The sequence below is a fragment of the Capricornis sumatraensis genome, chromosome 9, assembly GCF_032405125.1.
Source record: "Capricornis sumatraensis isolate serow.1 chromosome 9, serow.2, whole genome shotgun sequence".
Classification (NCBI taxonomy): Eukaryota; Metazoa; Chordata; class Mammalia; order Artiodactyla; family Bovidae; genus Capricornis; species Capricornis sumatraensis.
The window spans coordinates 108,648,211-108,668,439 of NC_091077.1; the positions used below are offsets into that span (position 1 = coordinate 108,648,211).

The window sequence follows — 20,229 nt, forward strand, 5'->3', positions numbered from 1 at the left end:
TAAAGTACTTGGGTACAATCTCAAAAAAGACAGAATGATCTCACTTGATTTCTAAGGCAAACCATTCAATATCACAGTAATCCAAGTCTCTGCCCCACCCACTGATGCTGAAGAAGCTGAGGTTGACCAGTTATATGAAGACCTATTACTACAACACCTTCTAGAACTAACATCAAAAAAGGTTCCCTTTTCATCATAGGGGATTGTAATGCAAAAAAAAAAAAAAAGAGAGAGAGAGATAACCAGAAAAACAAGCAAGTTTGTCCTTGGAGTACAAAATGAAACAGGGCAAAGGCTAACAGAGTTTTGTCAAGGAAACATGCTAGTTATAGCCAACACCCTTTTCCAACAGCCCAAATGACAACTCTACACATAGACATTACCAGATGGCCAATACCCAAACCAGATAGGTTATGTTCTTTGCAGCCAAAGATGTAGAAGCTCTATAGAGTACGCAAAAACGAGCCTGGAGCTGACAGTGGCTCAGATTATGCAAAATTCAGGCTTAGAAATGGAGAATGTAGGGAAAACCACTAGGCCATTCAGGTACGATGTGGATCAAACTGCTTATGATTATACAGTGGAAGTGACAAATAATATTCAAGACACTAGATCTGGTAGAGAGGGTGCCTGAAGAACTACGGACGGAAGTTTGTAACATTGTATAGGAGGTGGTGATCAGCACCATCCCCAAGGAAATGAGATGCAAGGAGGCAAAGTGGTTGGCTGAGGAGGCCTCACAAATACCTGAGAAAAAGAGAAAGGGAAAGATATACTCAACTGAATGCAGAGTTCCAGAGAACAGCAAGGAGAGATAAAAAGGCCTTCTTAAATGAACAATGCAAAGAAATAGAGGAAAACAATAGGCTGGGAAAGACTAGAGATCTCTTCAAGAAAATTGGAGATATCAAGGGAACATTTCATGCAAGGACAGGCATGATAAAGGACAGAAATGGTAAGGACCTAACAGAAGCAGAAGAGATTAAGAAAAGGTGGCAAGAATACACAGAAGAACTGTACAAAAGAGGTCTTAATGACGGATGACCACAATGGTGTGGTCACTCACCTAGAGCCGGACATTCTGGAGTGTGAAGTCATGTGGGCCTTAGGAAGCTGTATTACAAAAAAAGCTAGTGGAAGTGATAGAATTGCAGCTGAGATATTTCAAATCCTAAAAGATTAAAGTGCTGCTAAAGTGTTGCACCAAATTTACATCAGCAAATGTGGGAAACATAGGACTGGAAAAAGTCCACTTTCATTTCAATCCCAAAGAAGGGCAACGCCAAACAACAGTCTAACTACCGTACAGCTCAGTTCAGTCGCTCAGTCGTGTCCGACTCTTTGCGACCCCATGAATCACAGCACACTGGGCCTCCCTGTCCATCACAAACTTCTGGAGTTTACTCAAACTCATGTACAATATTGTAAAGTAATTAGCCTCCAATTAAAATAAATAAATTTATATTAAAAAAAACAAACCTCATGTCCATCGAGTCAGTATTGCCATCCAAACATCTCATCCTCTGTCATCCCCTTCTCCTCCTGCCCCCAATCCCTCCCAGCATCAGGGTCTTTTCCAATGAGTCAACCCTTAGCATGAGGTGGCCAAAGTACTGGAGTTTCAGCTTTGCAACTACCATACAAATATCCTCATTTCACAAGCTCAAAACCCTTCAAGCTATGTTTCAGCAGTATGTGAACCAAGAACTTCCAAATTACAAGCTGGATTTAGGAAAGGGCAGAGGAACCAGGGATCAAATTGCCAATATTTGCTGGATCATGGAGAAAGCAAGGGAATTCTGGAAAAACATCTCCTTCTGTTTCACTGACTACATGAAAGTCTCTGAGGATCACAACAGTCGTCTATAGAAAATTCTTAAAGAGATGGAAAATTCTTATCTGTCTCCTGAGAAACCTGTATGCGAGAAACCTCAGGAGCCAAGAGTAGAACGGGACAAGGAACAACAGACTGGCTCAGTATCGGGAAAGGAGTATGCCACAGCTGCATATGGTCACCCTGCTTATTTAACTTCTATGCGGAGTACATCATGCGAAATGCCGAGCTGGATGGATCTCAAGCTGGAGTCAAGATTGCTGGGAGAAACATCAACAATTTCAGCTCTGCAGATGACATCACTCTTATGGCAGAAAGAGGAGAGGAACTAAAGAGCGTCTTGATGAGGGTGAGAGGGAAGAGTGACAGAGAGTAAAAGAGCCATGATCACGGCACCTAAACAGACGCCACAGCTGGAGAGGCCGCGCGCCACCAGGAAGAGCCCTGTGAGCCACGATTAACGCCCAGTGCAGCCAAAAGTACACAAAGACAGCCAACACTGAATTCAGAGTCAAGGGGATGCCCTGATTTGGTAATATATCTCTTCACTGAATAACTGAGCAAAGAATTCCAAACAAAAGAAAAAAAATCTCCAGAAACAAGTCTCAGTGAGACAGCACTATATGATTTACCTGACAAAGAACTGAAAGTAACTTTCATAAAGATGTATCACCATGAGCAAAGGACTTCAGCAGATATGCAAATGGTCAACAGGTAAACGAAAAAAAACAACAACACTCAATGTTAAGAGGCATCAGGGAAATGCAAATCAAAACCACAATGAGATACTACCTCACACGCGCCAGGGTGGCCATTATCCACAAAAAGCAAACACAACATGTGTTGACTCAAATGGGAAGAAAAATTACTGCTGGTGGGAATGTAACATGGCAACTATTCAGTTCAGTTCAGTTGCTCAGTTCTGTCTGACTATTTACGACCACAGTTCAAAAGCATCAATTCTTCAGCTCTCAGATTTCTTTATGGTCCAACACTCACATCCATACATGACTACTGGAAAAACCATAGCCTTGACTAGATGGACCTTTGTTGGCAAAGTTAATGTCTCTGCTTTTTAATATGCTGTTTAGGTTGGTCATTGCTTTTCTTCCAAGGAGCAGGCATCTTTTAATTTCATAGCTGCGGTCACCATCTGCAGTGATTTCCCATGAAGTGATGGGATTGGATATCATGATCTTAGTTTTCTGAATGTTGAGTTTTAAGCCAGCTTTTTCACTATTCTCTTTCACTTTCATCAACAGGCTTTTTAGTTCTTCTTTGCTTTCTGCCACAAGGCTGATGTCACCTGCATATCTGAGGTTATTGATATTTCTCCCAGCAATCTTGATTCCAGCTTGTGCTTCTTCCAGCCCAGCATTTCTCATCCTGTACTCTGCATATGTTAAATAAGCAGGGTGACAATATACAGCCTTGATGTACTCCTTTCCCTATTTGAAACCAGTCTGTTGTTCCATATCCAGTTCTAACCGTTGCTTCTCCACCTGCATACAGATTACTCAAGAGACAGGTTAGGTGGTCTGGTATTCCCATCTCTTGAAGAATTTTATACAGTTTACTGTGATCCACACAGTCAAAGGCTTTGGCATAGTCAATAAAGCAGAAGTAGATGTTTTTCTGGAACTCTCTTGCCTTTTCAATGGTCCAGTGGATGTTGGCAATTTGATCTCTGGTTCCTCTGCCTTTTCTAAATCCAGCTTGAATATCTAGAATTTCTTGGTTCATGTACTGTTGAAGCCTGGCTTGGAGAATTTTGAGCATTACTTTACTAGCGTGTGAGATGAGTGCAATTGTGTGGTAGTTTGAGCATTCTTTGGCATTGCCTTTCTTTGGGATTGGAATGAAAACTGACCTTTTCCAGTCCTGTGGCCACTGCTGAGTTTTCCAAATTTGCTGGCATATTGAGTGCAGCACTTTCACAGTATCATCTTTCAGGATTTGAAACAGCTCAACTGGAATTCCATCACCTCCACTAGCTTTGTTCATAGTGATGCTTTCTAAGGCCCACTTGACTTCACATTCCAGAATGTCTGGCTCTTGGTGAGTGATCACACCATCGTGATTATCTTGGTCATGAAGATCTTTTTTGTACAGTTCTTTTGTGTATTTTTGCCACCTCTTCTTAATATCTTCTGCTTCTGTTAGGTCCATACCATTTCTGTCCTTTATGGAGCCCATCTTTGCATGAAATGTTCCCTTGCTATCTCTAATTTTCTTGAAGAAACATGTTAACAGGTGCTATGTAAAAGTCTGAATGTTCCTCAAAAAGATAAAAATAGAATTACCATGTGATCCAGTAATCCCACTTGTGGCTATATATATCCAAAGGGAAGGATACACAGTTCTTTCATTTAGTACAGAGATACTCACTCTTATCTTTAGCACAGCACTGCTCACAGTCACCGAGAGATAGGAGCGACTTTAATGTCCATCAGGAGGTGAGTGGACAAGGAAACTGCGGTATGTTTCTGCAGTGGAATACTATCCAGCTTTAAAAATGAAGGAAGTTTTGCCACATGTAACAACACACATGAATCTTGGGGACATTATGTGAAACAAAGTAGGTCAGTCACTGACAGACAAAATACTGCATGATTTCATTTATAGGAGGCATGTAAAACAGTCATATTCATAAAATCAGAGAGGGAAATTGCGGTTTCCAGAGGCAAGGGAAAGGAGACATGAGGAGTTACTAATCAAGAGACATCAAGTTTCAGTCAAGGAAAGCAAATAAGCTCTAGAGAACTGGTTTACCATGCTGTACCTATAGTCAACAATAGCACATTGTATATGTAAAATTTTAAGAAGTTAGGTATCATGTTAAGTGCTTTTCCCACAATAAAATAAAATTAAAAATACACATAGATACATTTGTCTAACTGCCTTGCATATATATTAATATAACCAGGATTATAATTATAATTTTATATTTGTCTGAATTTGATGGCTAACCTGTACTTGGGTTATTAAAGGAGTTAAATACTTTTCATGTATAAATCATAACCACATTACTGAGTATTTTTGTGGATAACCTTCACCAAGGTAAGAGGTATATTGAAGATTTAATAGACTATCATTAAAAGTTTCAATTGGTTCTAAGAATCCAATTAACTTTTATTTACTTTTTAAAGAGGAAATATTACTCTGTGCTAATGTTTTTTTCCCTAAGTTATTTTACAACTGTGACATGTATTTCATTCACTATCATCACTGTAGAACCAACTTAAGAAAATAATTCTCAACAAAAGAATGAAAGGCAAAAATGTCATATTTACTTTTTTCTGTTCTGAGACAACACTGAATGGAAAAATACTTGGGATCTACCTGTCTTCACCTCATACTTTAGGATAAATTACTACAAATTCAGACAAAATTAACAACACTACCACGTTCCAGCAAATGTATGTTAATTATAAACCATATTTAAGGTATGCTTTTCATTCATTACAAAACGTTAACATAGGAGCAGTAAGCAAAGACATAGGATTTGATGAGAGAGTGGAGATGGAGAAAGAGAACTAAGGCAACTGTCTTCAAATATCTGAAGGCTGCATGTGAGGAATGGAACAGACTATTTTTGGTTGCCTCTGGGAAGCAAAATTTAAGCAAAAGTTTGGAAAACATGGAAAGGTAGATTTCACTGTAATCTAAGGAAGAATCCTTCGCAGGGTTCCAAGCTGGAATGCCCCGTTTGGGGAGACAGGGAATTCAAGCCTCAGCTGGCTTCTGAGCAGAAGGTGGCCATGCGCTGTTGCAGTGGCCTGGGTGTGCGCCAGCTGAGGATCGCACGGCTGATGAGGCCCTTACTGCGCTGCGGTGTCTTGATTCGACCGCTCACTGCCTGTTTCTTCCACGAGACACACTGAACCCGGGTCTGCTGCCAGTCTCTCCCCAGACAGACCACCTCCAAGTCTTACTTTCATAGAACAGAGTTCAGATAATCAAGGCTTGTTAAAAAGCTATTCTTTTATCACTCTGAAAACCAAAGTAGGAACATAGAATATGGCATAGATAGTGTATACACTACACACTATATTCAAACAGTGTGTGACACAGAGCTGGGCTTCCCTCTTTGTAATGTTTTACATAAAGCATAAACTATAAGGACTAGCTGGCTGGAGGCATAAAGGTCTGTAACAAGTAGGAAAAGCATTGTCACGGACCGACAGACTGGTTCCAAATAGGAAAAGGAGTCCGTCAAGGCTGTAGATTGTCACCTGCTTATTTAACTTCTATGCAGAGTACCTCATGAGAAACGCTGGGCTGGAGAAAGCACAAGCTGGAATCAAGATTGCCGGGAGAAATATCAATAACCTCAGATATGCAGATGACACCATGCTTATAGCAGAAAGTGAAGAGGAACTAAACAGCCTCTTGATGAAAGTGAAAGAGGAGAGTGAAAAAGCTGGCTAAAACTCAACATTCAGAAAACGAAGATCATGGCCTCTGGTCCCATCACTTCATGACAAATAGATGGGGAAATGGAAACAGTGTTAGACTTTATTTTTTGGCTCCAAAATCACTGCAGATGGTGACCAAAGCCACGAAATTAAAAGACGCTTACTCCTTGGAAGGAAAAATTTGACCAACCCAGACAGCATATTAAAAAGCAAAGACATGACTTTATCAACAAAGGTCCGTCTAGTCAAGGCTATGGTTTTTCCAGTGGTCATTTATGGATGTGAGAGTTGGACTATAAAGCAAGCTGAGCGCTGAAGAATTGATGCTTTTGAACTGTGGTGTTGGAGAAGACTCTTGAGAGTCCCTTGGACTGCAAGGAGATCCAACCAGTCCATCCTAAAGAAGACCAGTCCTGGTTGTTCACTGGAAGGACTGATGTTGAAGCTGAAACTCCAATACTTTGGCCATCTGATGCAAAGAGCTGACTCATTTGAAAAGACCCTGATGCTGGGAAAAATTAAGGGCAGGAGAAGGGGACGACAGAGGATGAGATGGTTGGATGGCATCACCGACTCAATGGACATGAGTTTGAGTAAACTCTGGTAGTTGGTGATGGACCCGGAGGCCTGGTGTGCTGCAGTCCATGGGGTTGCAAAGTGTCAGACACAACTGAGTGACTGAACTGAACTGAACCTACAGCAAAATCTCAAAATATAGTGTCAGAAGTGGTTTAATAATACAGATTGTTCCTGGATTCTACTTTTAGGATTTTCAATCCAAATTTCTGAAACAAGGTCCAGGAGTTTATCTTGGCCATAAGGACTCACACAACAGAAAGTCTGAAAACGCTTTTGTAAGCATTGCTGTAGGACAAGGACTGTCAGACAGAAGTTCTCAGCATCTTTTCCATATTCTTCAACATGCAAATGGATTGTTTCTTTTTTTCCACTTCACTCAGAGGGTCAGATAGCGTAGCTAGCACAGCACCGTGAGGCAGCTATCAGTGCAGGTCCTGAAGACAGAGTGCCTAGACTAAATCTCACCTGTGCCGTTTACTAAGTTTCCTTGGAAAAATAAAGACCGAGTGCCTCAGTTTTCTTATCTATCGAAAGGGGATACTACGAATATCTGCAATCCAGTCTTGTTATAATGATTAATATGTTAGGTGACGCATGCTACATGCCTAGAACAATGTCTGACACATAGCAAGAACTTCGCAAATATCCATTATGATTATTACTCTGTTACCCATCAGGACAAAGTGTTTTTCAAAGTCATAATTTCAATAGGCAAAAATTCTGTGTGTTTAAATAAATTAACATTTTTCAACTTCCCTCATAGTTTTCCAGTTCAAAACTGTCTTTTCTAGGTATATGCAAGGCCTTTTTTCCAACAATGACCTTCAACCTGCCGACAGCTGACCCCCACTGGGAAGTGCACTAGCCTGCCTGGGCTGCCATAACGAAGTGCCGCGGACTGGAGGCCTTCAGCAACAGAAGTTTACTTTCTCGTGGTGTTGAAGGCTGAGATGCCTGAGGTCAAGGTGCCGCCTGACTGTGTATACCAAGAGGGCTTTCTTCCTGGCTTTGGGACGGCTTGCTTTCTCACTGTGTCCGACCCAGCAGAGAGTGAGCTCTCCAGTGTCTTTCTTATAAGGACACTGGTTCCGTCACATGATATTATTGAGTTACCCCCTTGTAGGCCCTATCTCCAAATACACTCACATTGCAGGTTGTGATTTCAGCATATGAATTTTGAGGCTTGAGGGGCACAGTTCAGTCCATAGCAGAAGGGGTAAAGGATGGTCCTCCATGAAGGGAATCCTACAAGTCAGACACTTGGAGTTTCAACCAGATGTTAAATTCAGAGGTGGTATTTATAACCAGACATAGAAATTTCTATTCAACCCAAATCGTGAAAGCTCAGCACTTCTGTCACTGGCCAGAGACCTCAGTCTAGAATTAACAGATATGCAACTCTATGATAAGTGTGTCTGACATAAAACCTTAGAATAAAAAAGGCACATGCTAAGTAGCCATCCATTCCTCGAAATGTTTCAGGTTCTGCACCTGCACCGGGTCAGATCGATAGGAAATTAACTCAATGGAAGTTATTAGTTTCCTATAACATGTCCTCACAAAACCATGATTTGAAGACTCTGTTTATATTAAGGGCTTTACACAAAAGTGGCTCATAAGAATACTGCCTGATTCATTCATAAAAGGGCCATTGATAATATTCTTAAATGTTTTCCAGCGTCATTTATATCTTTTAAGTAAATAAAATAGAATTCCCAGATAGAAAGTGTATAAGGGAGTAAGCATTAGGAAAAAACCCTTCTCAACACCATTAACTACACTAGCAGCTGAAAAACCTATTAATATCCATTGGACCTTTACTATCCATCAGTTATTATGCCAAGTATGTATATGTTTCCATAGTTTCTTTCTCACAAAAAGCCTCATGATAAGAATAGTATTTTTATCTTAATTATGAAGTAAAGAAATCCAATCAAAAGATTAGATAATTTGACCTAGAATTTTGAGATACAAGTGACAGAACTGAAATGCAAATCTGTATGACTCCAGAATGGATTCTTTCACTCTAAACAAAAAATATACTTATGTGAAGGGAAAATTATGAGAAAAATCAAGTTATTTTCAATTAAATAAAGAAGCACTCCTTGTTCTCTGTGTCACTTTCCAAAAAGACAGTCCTATCCTCTCCAGCAATCATGCTGACAAGGTCTGCCCAGATGACATTCCTTCCGGAGGCATCTATCTTAAGTGATCGGATAGAAGCGGTGATCATTATCGACACTCATGCAACCAGGGCAACCCAGACAGAATCATTCTCCCTCTGTGGGAAAATCAATCAGCGACACTACAGAGAATCAAGTCATAATGAAACGCATCGACAGAAATAGTGAGCCCTGTCCCTTGGTGAGCTATTTGACTATGCCTGTGAGCAGACATGTAAAGCGATGACTTTTCACAGCTCTGACCGATGCAGGAAGACCAAGCACTCAGTGCGAGTGCAAGGAAGAGGCCTAAACCTTATGTCCAGCAGAAGTACATTCTCCGATTCTGATAGGGACGAAGAAGAAAAGCGCAGGATTGTCTGACACTCTTGAGACATCTTTAGCAAAACAATCATCACCAACTTGCCTTAAACACTCCCGACAAGAAATCACAAAGGTGCTTTAAGTACTGATGATTTCAAAATACTCAGAATCGTTAATGAGGCAAACACCACTAGTATTACTTATGGCTTGTACAACTTGGATGCCAAAGAAAATGTATTGACTTTTGACTGCAGAGGAAGCAACTTTGGTATGTCTCTCCTCTTTACTGCTGATAGAATCTTTAAAGGTATTCCACAGCTCGAAACATCTATTTTCCCACTTGGGTTGAGAAAATATTGATAAAATGCTATTTAATTATTTCAATGCTAAGTCCAAGTATAAGCATAAGAAAAACATCAGCGAAAGCAGAAGAGTCACCCATGGCCTCAGGGCACCTCCTTCAGACCCAGACCTCAGTCTGTTGGAAACTGCCTTCTCTCTCTCTATTTTATTGCCATTTAAGAATAAAATGCTGACTCCATGTGATCTGTAGAGAAGGCTCTTTGATCTATAACACTACAGATGGATAGATCCACATTGTACATTATACCAACAATGAAATTTAGACATTCCTACAGGAGTTATTCAGGACAGAATTAAAATATATACCTTCATGAGACTACCAGTTACAGTACAAGTATCTAGGCAGTGATGTCACCTAGGGACACATGTCAGAATCTGCTGTTTCTTGGATGCCAAACTCTTCCGCTGGTTTGAGTTCATACCAACCAGAAACAAGTGTCCTCATTCAGATTCACAAAGAAGAGAAAGCAATGCCCAAGGATGACTAGACCTTGGCAAGTCCAAGCTCACCAATCATTCTCCATAAACACTGCTCAGAGGAAAAAAGCACAAACAACTGCCAGAAAAATCTCGACAGGTCTGCTCCTGGTAGAGAAACGATTATAGGGGACATGACCAATATTTGAGCTAGGAAGATTTGGGGTGTATTGCTCAGGGGGATGAGGAATACGAAGCTGTAAATAAAAAATGGAAAAGCAAAAATCTCTTCCAAGAAGTCACCCATATTCTATTCCTATGCTATCAAAGTCACTGGGAGATGATAAGAAGCTTCAAAGAAAGATCAACAGTGAACAAATAAATGCACCGAAATCATCAATCTGCTGAAAAAAAATTTCAGATCGCTAAAAAGAGGAAAACTTCCAGGATCCACAGAAATACCCTACCACTGTGAGGTTTTACCAGAGCTCAGGGGTCAAGGTCAGAGGGAGGCCAAGAAGCTTCCAAGAGTACAGATCCTACAATGGAAGGCTGTCTTCCGGACCCATCACTGAACAGAGCAGTGGGAGAGCAGAAAGAACTAATTCCACACACTTGGGAAAACCTGAAGGCCCCGAAGTTTTACATGAATCTATGCGGGGGCAAGTTAAAAATCATCTGTTGAGCTGCTGCTATATAGGAAGACTTCTGACCATTCTAAATATTTCACACAATGTGAACAGTGAGAGAAGTGAATACCTACACTTGATCGATACGATGAACAAGGGAGAAGGATAATTCATCCATTAACTTAAAATCTGTTTAAAATTGGCACTAGTGAAAAATAAGCATCATCTTCCTAAAAGGCGGGCAAGAGTCAAATACATTACACTTCAAAGTCAGCTTCAGTCTACTGTTTAAACCAGAACTATACTGAAAGTACTTTTAAAATAGCAAGCAAGTTCTTGAGAAAGAAACTATCTGTGACTAAGGTCTTACTGTTTAAAATTATATTCACATATGTTCAAAATCAATGAATTTGCCTCCTTATCTTGCAATTATCTTTGAAATTCAGTGATTTATTTAATTACATAATAGACTCGCTATCATTATTGCCCACCTATTCTGTGCTAAATACCATGGTAAATACGGGTTAATATGAATATAGTTCAGACACGATTCTCCAATCTCGATTATCTTAAAACTTAATGAAGTGAGAGACATATCCCTAAGAAACTATAACAACATATAGACTATAGACTACATGATACTCATAAAGAAGAGTGCTAGTTAACCTGAAAGGACACGTTTGAATTATATTGTCCCTGATATGCCCTTTTAAAAACAGAAGCATTTTATTCTAATAATATGCATAGGCAATAGTAGAAAAATAAACTTAAGTCTTGAGACACAAGTCAGGTACATTTTGAGCATGAAATGCGAGATGTGAAGAATGAACTATAATATCTGAGTGATTAAAGAGAAACACTCTGGGGTCTGGGAAGAACAAGAGAAACAGTGAAAGCAATGGAGAAGATGGATGAGAAGGCCCAACGGAACAAGAGCAAAACAAACTCTACACACGTTCTACAAGTTTTCCTAAGGCCATCTCCTGTTTCCAAGGAATATAACTTGAACCAGCAATCAACAAGCTCTAGGGTACATTTCAGCTGTTTTAAAATTATTGATCAGAAGTTTCCATCTTATACAATAGACTTCCTAAATTTGTAGAAAGTTCTAGTAAATTTGATATTACCTTCCCACTTCAAAATGTTAACTTTTTGTACATAAAAAAGATTATCATATATAGAGAGATATATTAAAAATATTTCTCAAGTTGAAAAACAGTTTACTCACAACAATCTGATGTTTCTGAAGAGAAATATTCCAAAAGACCCGAAATGCTTGTTTCCCTCAATTCTGGCTCTTCTGGTGATTTGCCCACAAGTAAAACATCGTTCTGCGGACTTTCACAGTCACAGAAACCAACTAAAGCAGTCTTTCTCAAAACAGAATTGGTCGCATATAAGCAGATTTCTGCAAGAATTTTTATGTATATCGAGACTACATTCTGGGCCCAGGAAAAATCATCTACCTCGCAGCTTTTCTCCTAAAATGAGAAAATAGCTATTATAGAATCAAAGTATGTTCTGTCATAATGAGAACTATATACCATACTTATAAGAAATATCTTCAGTTTTTATTGAGTTGTTAAAAGACCATAATCAACTAACACTTCTAAAATGCGCTCATTAAAAGCAGGTATTCCATGGGTAGATTGCATGAGACAAGGTTCAAAAAATAAAAAATTACTAAAAAGCATATAAAGTACAACATTTCAATTTCCTTAGTAATCAATGGATTGTCAGTTAATCCAATGAGATACTATTCTCCATTTCATATTGTAAAAGAATCTGTTTTGTATATAGTTCAATTTGTATGTACATTTTTATATATTTTTTCATAGGAATGCAAAAAAGTTATATCTTCTGGAGAGGAATTTGAACAGCTGTTGTAAGGGGATTAAGAGAAAGTATAGAGTCTATCATTTGGCAACAAATCTATTCTAAAGAAATATCTGTAAATGCAGGTTAAGATTTTTTGTATGAGAATGTCAGTTCAATATTATTTGTAATTAGATGTGAATCGTTGTTGGTGATGGACAGGAAAGCCTGGCATGCTGCAGTCCATGGGGTTGCAAAGAGTTGGACACCACTAAGCGACTGAACAGAACTGTGAATAATGCAATTAACTGAAGCAGAAATAAGCTCAAAGTTCAACAACAGAGAAACAGTTACCTCATCCTCACTAAAATGTATTAATAAATCTTAATAATATGTAATGACAAATTTTTTTTAATAGGAAACTAAACCATGACTATCTGATCACATGTCTGCTAATAAAATTTAAAAATTCCTCCTGGGTGCATGCATGTGTGCATGTGAGTATAATGTCCTATCTCTGTGTCTCTATCTGTCTGTTTATACTGGGATGTATAGTAAACATGCTTTACTTTCACATTTAACCAAAATTATTGTTACAAAGTCAGGCTCATTATAGGAGCCTCCCTGGTGGCTTGGACAGTAAAAAAACTGCCCGCAATGCAGGAGACCTGGGTCTGATCCCGGGTTGGAAAGATCCTTGGAGAAAGGAATGGCTACCCACTCCAGTATTTTTGCCTGGAGAATCCCATGGACAGAGGAGCCTGGCGGGCCACAGTCTATGGGTCCCAAAGGGTCAAACATGGCTGAGCAACGAACACTTTCACCTTCCTTCATGATCCTTATAAGCCCTAATATAATGTGCAATTAAAATAGGGTCAGAAGTAAGACTTGTTTCAATTTAGGCCTTTCTGTGCACCTTCATCAGCAAGGTACTCTTACCTGATCTTGAGCAGACATGATGCTTGACAGGAAATCTCTCATTAGGCCCATGAGCGCTTTCAAACAAGCTGCGTTTAATCTGGCAGCCTCCCCAAGGACCAACAAAGCCAAGGCTGAATCCAACCTGGAAATTTTATAAACAAAACAACAAAGACTTCAGTTTAAAATAATACTAAATAATCTTTTACTGAAAAAGGTAATAGGCCAGAAGAAGTGACTGCTGTGGATGACTAGATACATTTATTTTCAAAAAAGACTAGTGTTCTTTGCCATTGGTAACTGCTTACAGAAAAGGGCCACATTGGGACAGATGCTGAGTCCACAGCAGTGCTCTGACAAAACCGAGAGCAAAAAATATTACAAATGATCACGTCTCTTTACAGATCCTGCGTAGCAAGCAATCAAAGGCACTGGTTTCAGAGTGTCCCCAAGATCTCACAATAAGTTTTGATTTTTAACCTTTTGCAACTGATTCCAGCAGGTATAGTTCAGGAGAGAGTTTTATTCTCAAAAGAGGGAATTAAAAAATGGTCTTTCTAAATACTATGAAAGCTCAGTATTTTTATATAAAGTGAAATTTCTCAAAATAAATTTGTATTTCACATTAAATAGAAGACTGCCAAGATCTGAAAGAACTATGCAACTAGGAGGGCTTCCGCGGTGACTCAGATGGTAAAGAATCTGCCTGCGGGAGACCTGAGTTCGATCCCTGGGTTGGGAAGACTCCCTGCAGCACCCACTCCGGTATTTTTGCCTGGAGAATTCCATGGACAGAGGAGCCTGGCGGTCTACAGTTCATGGGATCACAAAGAGTCGGACATGATTGAGTAACTAAGCACACGTGCGTGCACGTGCATACACACACACACACATACACACACACACACACACACACACACACACATACACATACAACTGGGAAATCATATAAGAATTCATTAACCGTAAGTGTACATATATTCTAACAGTTTCAGGAAATTATACATTTAGTGTTGTTATTCAAATTTCAAAGAGCTGATAATAATGTAAATATAAAATTATCTCTGCCTAGAGCTACATACTGCCTTGATTCATAGGCCATTAATCATTTAAATCATCCCACATAGTCAACAGAAGAGTCCAAATGCAGTACTTGGGTGCAATCTCAAAAACAATAGAATGATCCCAGTTTGTCCTTCTCCAGGGAATCGAGGGTACAGCGTCTGCCTGCAATGTGGGAGACCTGGATTCGATCCCTGGGTTGGGAAGATCCCCTGGAGAAGGAAATGGCAACCCACTCCAGTATCCTTGCCTGGAGAATCCCATGGACAGAGGAGCCTGGTAGACTACAGTCCATGGGGTCGCAAAGAGTGGGACAAGACTGAGCAATTTCACTTTCACTTTCATAAGACCTTCTAGAACTAACACTAAAAAAAGGTCCTTTTCATCACAGGGGATTGAATATAAAGTAGGAAGTCAATAAATACCTGGAATAACAGGCAAGTTTGGTCTTGGAGTACAAAATGAAACAGGACAAAGGTTAACAGAGTTTTTCCAAGAGAACATAGCAAACACCCTCTTCCAAAACATGAGAGGACTCTACACATGGACATCACCAGATGGTCCACACCAAAATCAGACTGATTATATTCTTTGCACCTGAAGATGGAGAAGCTCTATACAGTCAGTAAAAACAAGACAGGGAGCTGACTGCGGCTCAGATCATAAACTCCTTATTGCAAAATGCAGGCTTAAATTGAAGAAAGTAGGGAAAACCACTAGACCTAGTGGCGTGACCTAAATCAAATCCCTTATGATTCCACAGCAGAGACGACAAATGGACTCAAAGGATTAGATCTGGTAGACAGAGTGTCTGAAGAACTATGGACGGAGGTTGGTAACATTGTATAGGACGTGGTGGCCAAAACCACCCCAAAGAGAAAGAAATGAAAGGAGGCAAAGTGGTTGCCTGAGGAGGCCTTACAAATAGCTGAGAAAAGAAGAAGCAAAAGGGAATGCCGAGTTTCAAAGGACAGCAAGACGACATAAAGTCTTAAGTAAACAATGAAAGGAAATAGAGGGAAACAATAGAATGGCAAAGACTAGAGATCTCTTCAAGAAAACTGTAGGTACCAAGGGAACATTTCAGGCAAAGATGAACACAAGAAAGGATGAAAATGGCAAAGACCTAACAGAAACTAGGGAGATTAACAAGAGGTGGCAAGAATACACAGAAAAGTGTTGAAGTGTTAATCACTCAGTCGTGCCCAGCTCTTTGTGACCACATGGACCTTAGCCCACCAGGCTCCTCTGTCCATGGGATTTTCCAGGCAAGGATACTGCAGTGGTTTGCCATTTCCTTCTGCAGAGAATACACAGAAGAACTATACAAAGAAAGGTCTTAATGATCTGGATAACTACAAATGCATGTGGTCACTCCTCTAGAGCCAGACATCCTGGAGTGTGAAGTCAAGCGGGCCTTAGGAAACATCACTACGAACAAAACTACTGGAGGTGATGGAATTCCAGTTGAGCTATTTCAGATCCTAAAAGATGATGTTGTGAAAGTGCTGTACTCAATATGCCAGCAAATTTGGAAAACTCAGCAGTGGCCACAGGACTGGAAAAAGTCAGTTTTCATTCCAATCCCAAAGAAAGGCAATGCCAAAGAATGCTCAAACTATCAAACACTTGCACTCATCTCACATGTTAGCAGGGTAATGCTCAAAATCCTTCAAGCCAGCATTCAACAGTATAAGAACAAAGAACTTCCAGATGTACAAGCTGAATTTAGAAAAGGCAGAGGAATCAGAGATCAAATTGCCAACATCCATTAGATCACAGAAATAGCAAGGGAATAAAAAAAAAAAAAACTCTTCTGCTTTATTGAATACACTAAAGAGTCTGACTGTGTGGATCACAACAAACTATGGAAAATGCTTAAAGTGATGAGAATACCATACCACCTCACCTGTCTTCTGAGAAACATGTATGCAGGACAAGAAGCAATAGTTAGAAGTGGACATGGAACAATGGACTGGTTCAAAATTGAGAAAGGAGTACACCAAGCACATGCTGTCACCCTGCTTGTTTAACCTCTATGCAGAGTACATCATGCGAAGTGCTGGGCTGGATAACTCACAAGCTGGAATCAAGATTGCTGGGAGACATAGCAATAACCTCAGGTATGCAGATGATACCACTCTAATGGCTGAAAGCAAAGAGGACATACAGGGCCTCTTGATGAGGGTGAAAGAGGAGAGTGAAAAAGCTGGCTTAAAACTCACCATTCAAAAAATTAAGGTCATGGCCTCCAGTCCCATCACTTAATGGCATATAGAAAGGGAAAGAGTGAGAGACTTTATTTTCTTGGGCCCCAAAATCACTGCAGATGGTGACTGCAGCCATGAAATTAAAAGACGCTTGCTCCTGGAAGAACAGCTATAACAAACCAAGACAGTGTATTAAAAAGCAAAGACATCACTTTGCTGACAAAGATCCACAGAGGTAAAGCTATGGTTTTTCCAGTAGTCATGTACAGATGTGAGAACTGGACCAAAAAGAAGGCTGAGGGCAGAAAAAAGGATGCTTTTGAACTGTGGTGTTAGAGAAGAATCTTGAGAGTCCCTTGGACAGCAAGGAGATCCAACCAGTTAATCCAAAAGGAAATTCAGTTCAGTTCAGTTCAGTTGCTCAGTTGTGTCCGACTCTCTGTGACCCCATGCATCGCAGCACGCCAGGCTTCCTGTCCATCACCAATTCCCGGAGTTCACTCAAACTCATGTCCATCGAATCGGTGATGCCATCCAGCCATCTCGTCCTCTGTCGACCCCTTCTCCTCCTGCCCCCAATCCCTCCCAGCATCAGAGTCTTTTCCAATGAGTCAACTCTTCGCATGAGGTGGCCAAAGTATTGGAGTTTCAGCTTTAGCATCAGTCCTTCCAATGAACACCCAGGACTGATCTCCTTTAGGATGGAGTGGTTGGATCTCCTTGCAGTCCAAGGGACTCTCAAGAGTCTTCTCCAACACCACAGTTCAAAAGCATCAATTCTTCGGCGCTCAGCCTTCTTCACAGTCCAACTCTCACATCCATACATGACCACTGGAAAAGCCATAGCCTTGACTAGGTGGACCTTAATCGGCAAAGTAATGTCTCTGCTTTTGAATATGCTATCTAGGTTGGTCATAATTTTCCTTCCAAGGAGTAAGCGTCTTTTAATTTCATGGCTGTAATCACCATCTGCAGTGATTTTGGAGCCCACAAAAATAAAGTCTGACACTGTTTCCACTATTTCCCCATCTATTTCCCATGAAGTGATGGGACCAGATGCCATGATCTTTGTTTTCTGAATGTTGAGCTTTAAGCCAGCTTCTTCACTCTCCTCTTTCACTTTCATCAAGAGTCTCTTTAGTTCTTCTTCACTTTCTGCCATAAGGGTGGTGTCATCTGCATATCTGAGGTTATTGATATTTCTCCCGGCAATCTTGATTCCAGCTTGTGCTTCATCCAGCCCAGCATTTCTCATGATGTACTCTGCATATAAGTTAAACAAGCAGGGTGACAATATACAGCCTTGACGTACTCCTTTTGCTATTTGGAACCAGTCTGTTGGCCCATGTCCAGTTCTAACTGTTGCTTCCTGACTTGCACATAGGTTTCTCAAGAGGCAGGTCAGGTGGTCTGGTATTCCCATCTCTTTCAGAATTTTCCACAGTTTATTGTGATCCACACAGTCAAAGGCTCTGGCATAGTTAATAAAGCAGAATAGATGTTTTTCTCAAACTCTCTTGCTTTTTTGATGATCCAGCAGATGTTGGCAATTTGATCTCTGGTTCCTCTGCCTTTTCTAAAACCAGCTTGAACATCTGGAATTTCATGGTTCACATATTGCTGAAGCTTGGCTTGGAGAATTTTGAGCATTACTTTAATATAACCTTGAATATTTATTGGAAGGAGTGATGCTGAAGCTGAAGCTCCAATGCTCTGGCCGCCTGATATGAAAAGCTGACTCACTGGAAAAGACCTTGATGCTGGGAAAGGCTGAAGGCAGGAGGAGAAGGGGATGACAGAGGATGAGATGGTTGTATGGCACCACTGACTCAATGGACATGAGTTTAAACAAGCTCTGGAAATAGTGAAGGACAGGGAAGCCTGGAGTTCTGCAAGTTCACTGGGTTGCAAAGAGTCAGACACAACTCAGCAACTGCACAACAACAGGAAATCAGTTTAAATAGTCAATATTTTTGAAAATTATATTTGAATTTCACAGCTGTGATACTTCAGGTCAGCAAGTCAAGCTCATCATGATTTCCAAAGGAAACACCTCTAACTATGGAAAAAAAGATAATGCTTTGCATTTGAATGACGCTTTGCAGATCTCAAAGTTCTTCACAATTTACCTCCTTAATCTGAACCACAAGTTTTGACACATTGAGGAATTTTTTTTAAATACTTTAAAGATATTTTAAACATTGAGTCAAGCAGATCTGGGAAACCTGTCCCAGTTGATGTTTTAAGCTAGGCTAACTAATAATGTAAGTCTTCTCCACCTATGTGTTTTTCCTACTTTTCTCAGTGTTGCTTTTCTAAGCCATTATTTAAACACATTAATATTTAACCTTAGATTACAATGCTGCCTCTTGCACACCTAGTTCCATTTGTCTCCTTCCTTTCAGAACTAAACCTCAATTTTGTTCAAAATGGCCAAGCGATCAGTTAATATTGCTTCAACAAGATGGAAACTTTTCCATCTTGATTGGGGTAGTGATTACACAGGTGTATGCATCTGCCAAAAGTCATAGGTCTGTACACACAAATTGTTTCACTTTTGTTATATATAAATTATATCAAGTACATCTAATTTTTAACAAATGACTCCCCAGACTCCTTTGGAATGGCGTTAAGCATAGGTTTTGCCAGTGAGATATAAGAGGAAGCATATTGTAAAAGCCTTCCATAAAAGCTAAAACTGGTTTTAAATTCAGATAACAGGTTCTCCTTTCTCCTCTGCTCATCCTTTTCCTGGGAATTCACACCTGACACCAGAAGGTAGAGCAGCCGTCTTGCATCAACGAGGATGAAAGTCATTCACTGAGGATGGAATAACAGGAGGCTAGGAGAGGCTTGGCTCCTGAGGGCCCCTGACACATTCGCTCAGCGGTGCTGCACTTGTCCTGTGTGATAAACAAAGCCCTACTTGGTAATGCGGCTGCAGTCAGGTCACTGTTCCACGCAGGAGGACTGAAGCCTAACTGGTGCATTTAAGCAATATTTATCAACATGAAGTTTAGAGGAGGAAAATTGGAGATGGAATCTCAGCTCTATCACTAACTAGATACATGGCATAGGGCAACAGTCACACCTCAGCTAAATCTTAATCTGCTCATCTATAAAGTAAATGTAGCAAAACTTACTTTTCAGAGACTATTATGAAATTTAAGGGAAACACTCTATATAAAATGTCTGGATTCAAAAGGCTGAACTGAACTGAATCACAGCAACACCATTATTTCAAAGTCAATAGGTGTGAGTTCACTGAGTTTTTTTTTTTATCTGTGATGACTGAAGGAAAAGGTCTAGATGCTCTCCAAGATGAGCAAAGAGTGAGTCCTTCCCCAGAGCACTCGAGGCCCCTGCTTCACAATAAGGTCAAGTGAAGGAGGGGATAGTCTCACACTTTGCAAAACTTTACCCATGAATTCACTTTCCCTTTTCACTTTCATGCATTGGAGAAGGAAATGGCAACCCACTCCAGTGCTCTTGCCTGGA

General features: G+C 40.2%; 1 protein-coding gene across 1 annotated transcript in view; it reads right to left on the minus strand.

Annotated features, from left to right (window-relative positions):
* TMEM232 (transmembrane protein 232) overlaps positions 1–20,229 on the minus strand; it is a 227,000-nt gene that overhangs the window by 163,974 nt on the left and 42,797 nt on the right. The window contains exons 8-9 of the mRNA XM_068981134.1: positions 13,481–13,604; positions 11,955–12,207 (exon numbers count right to left, since the gene is read on the minus strand). Of these exons, the coding sequence (XP_068837235.1) occupies positions 11,955–12,207; positions 13,481–13,604 (377 nt within the window). The remainder of the gene's footprint in view (positions 1–11,954; positions 12,208–13,480; positions 13,605–20,229) is intronic.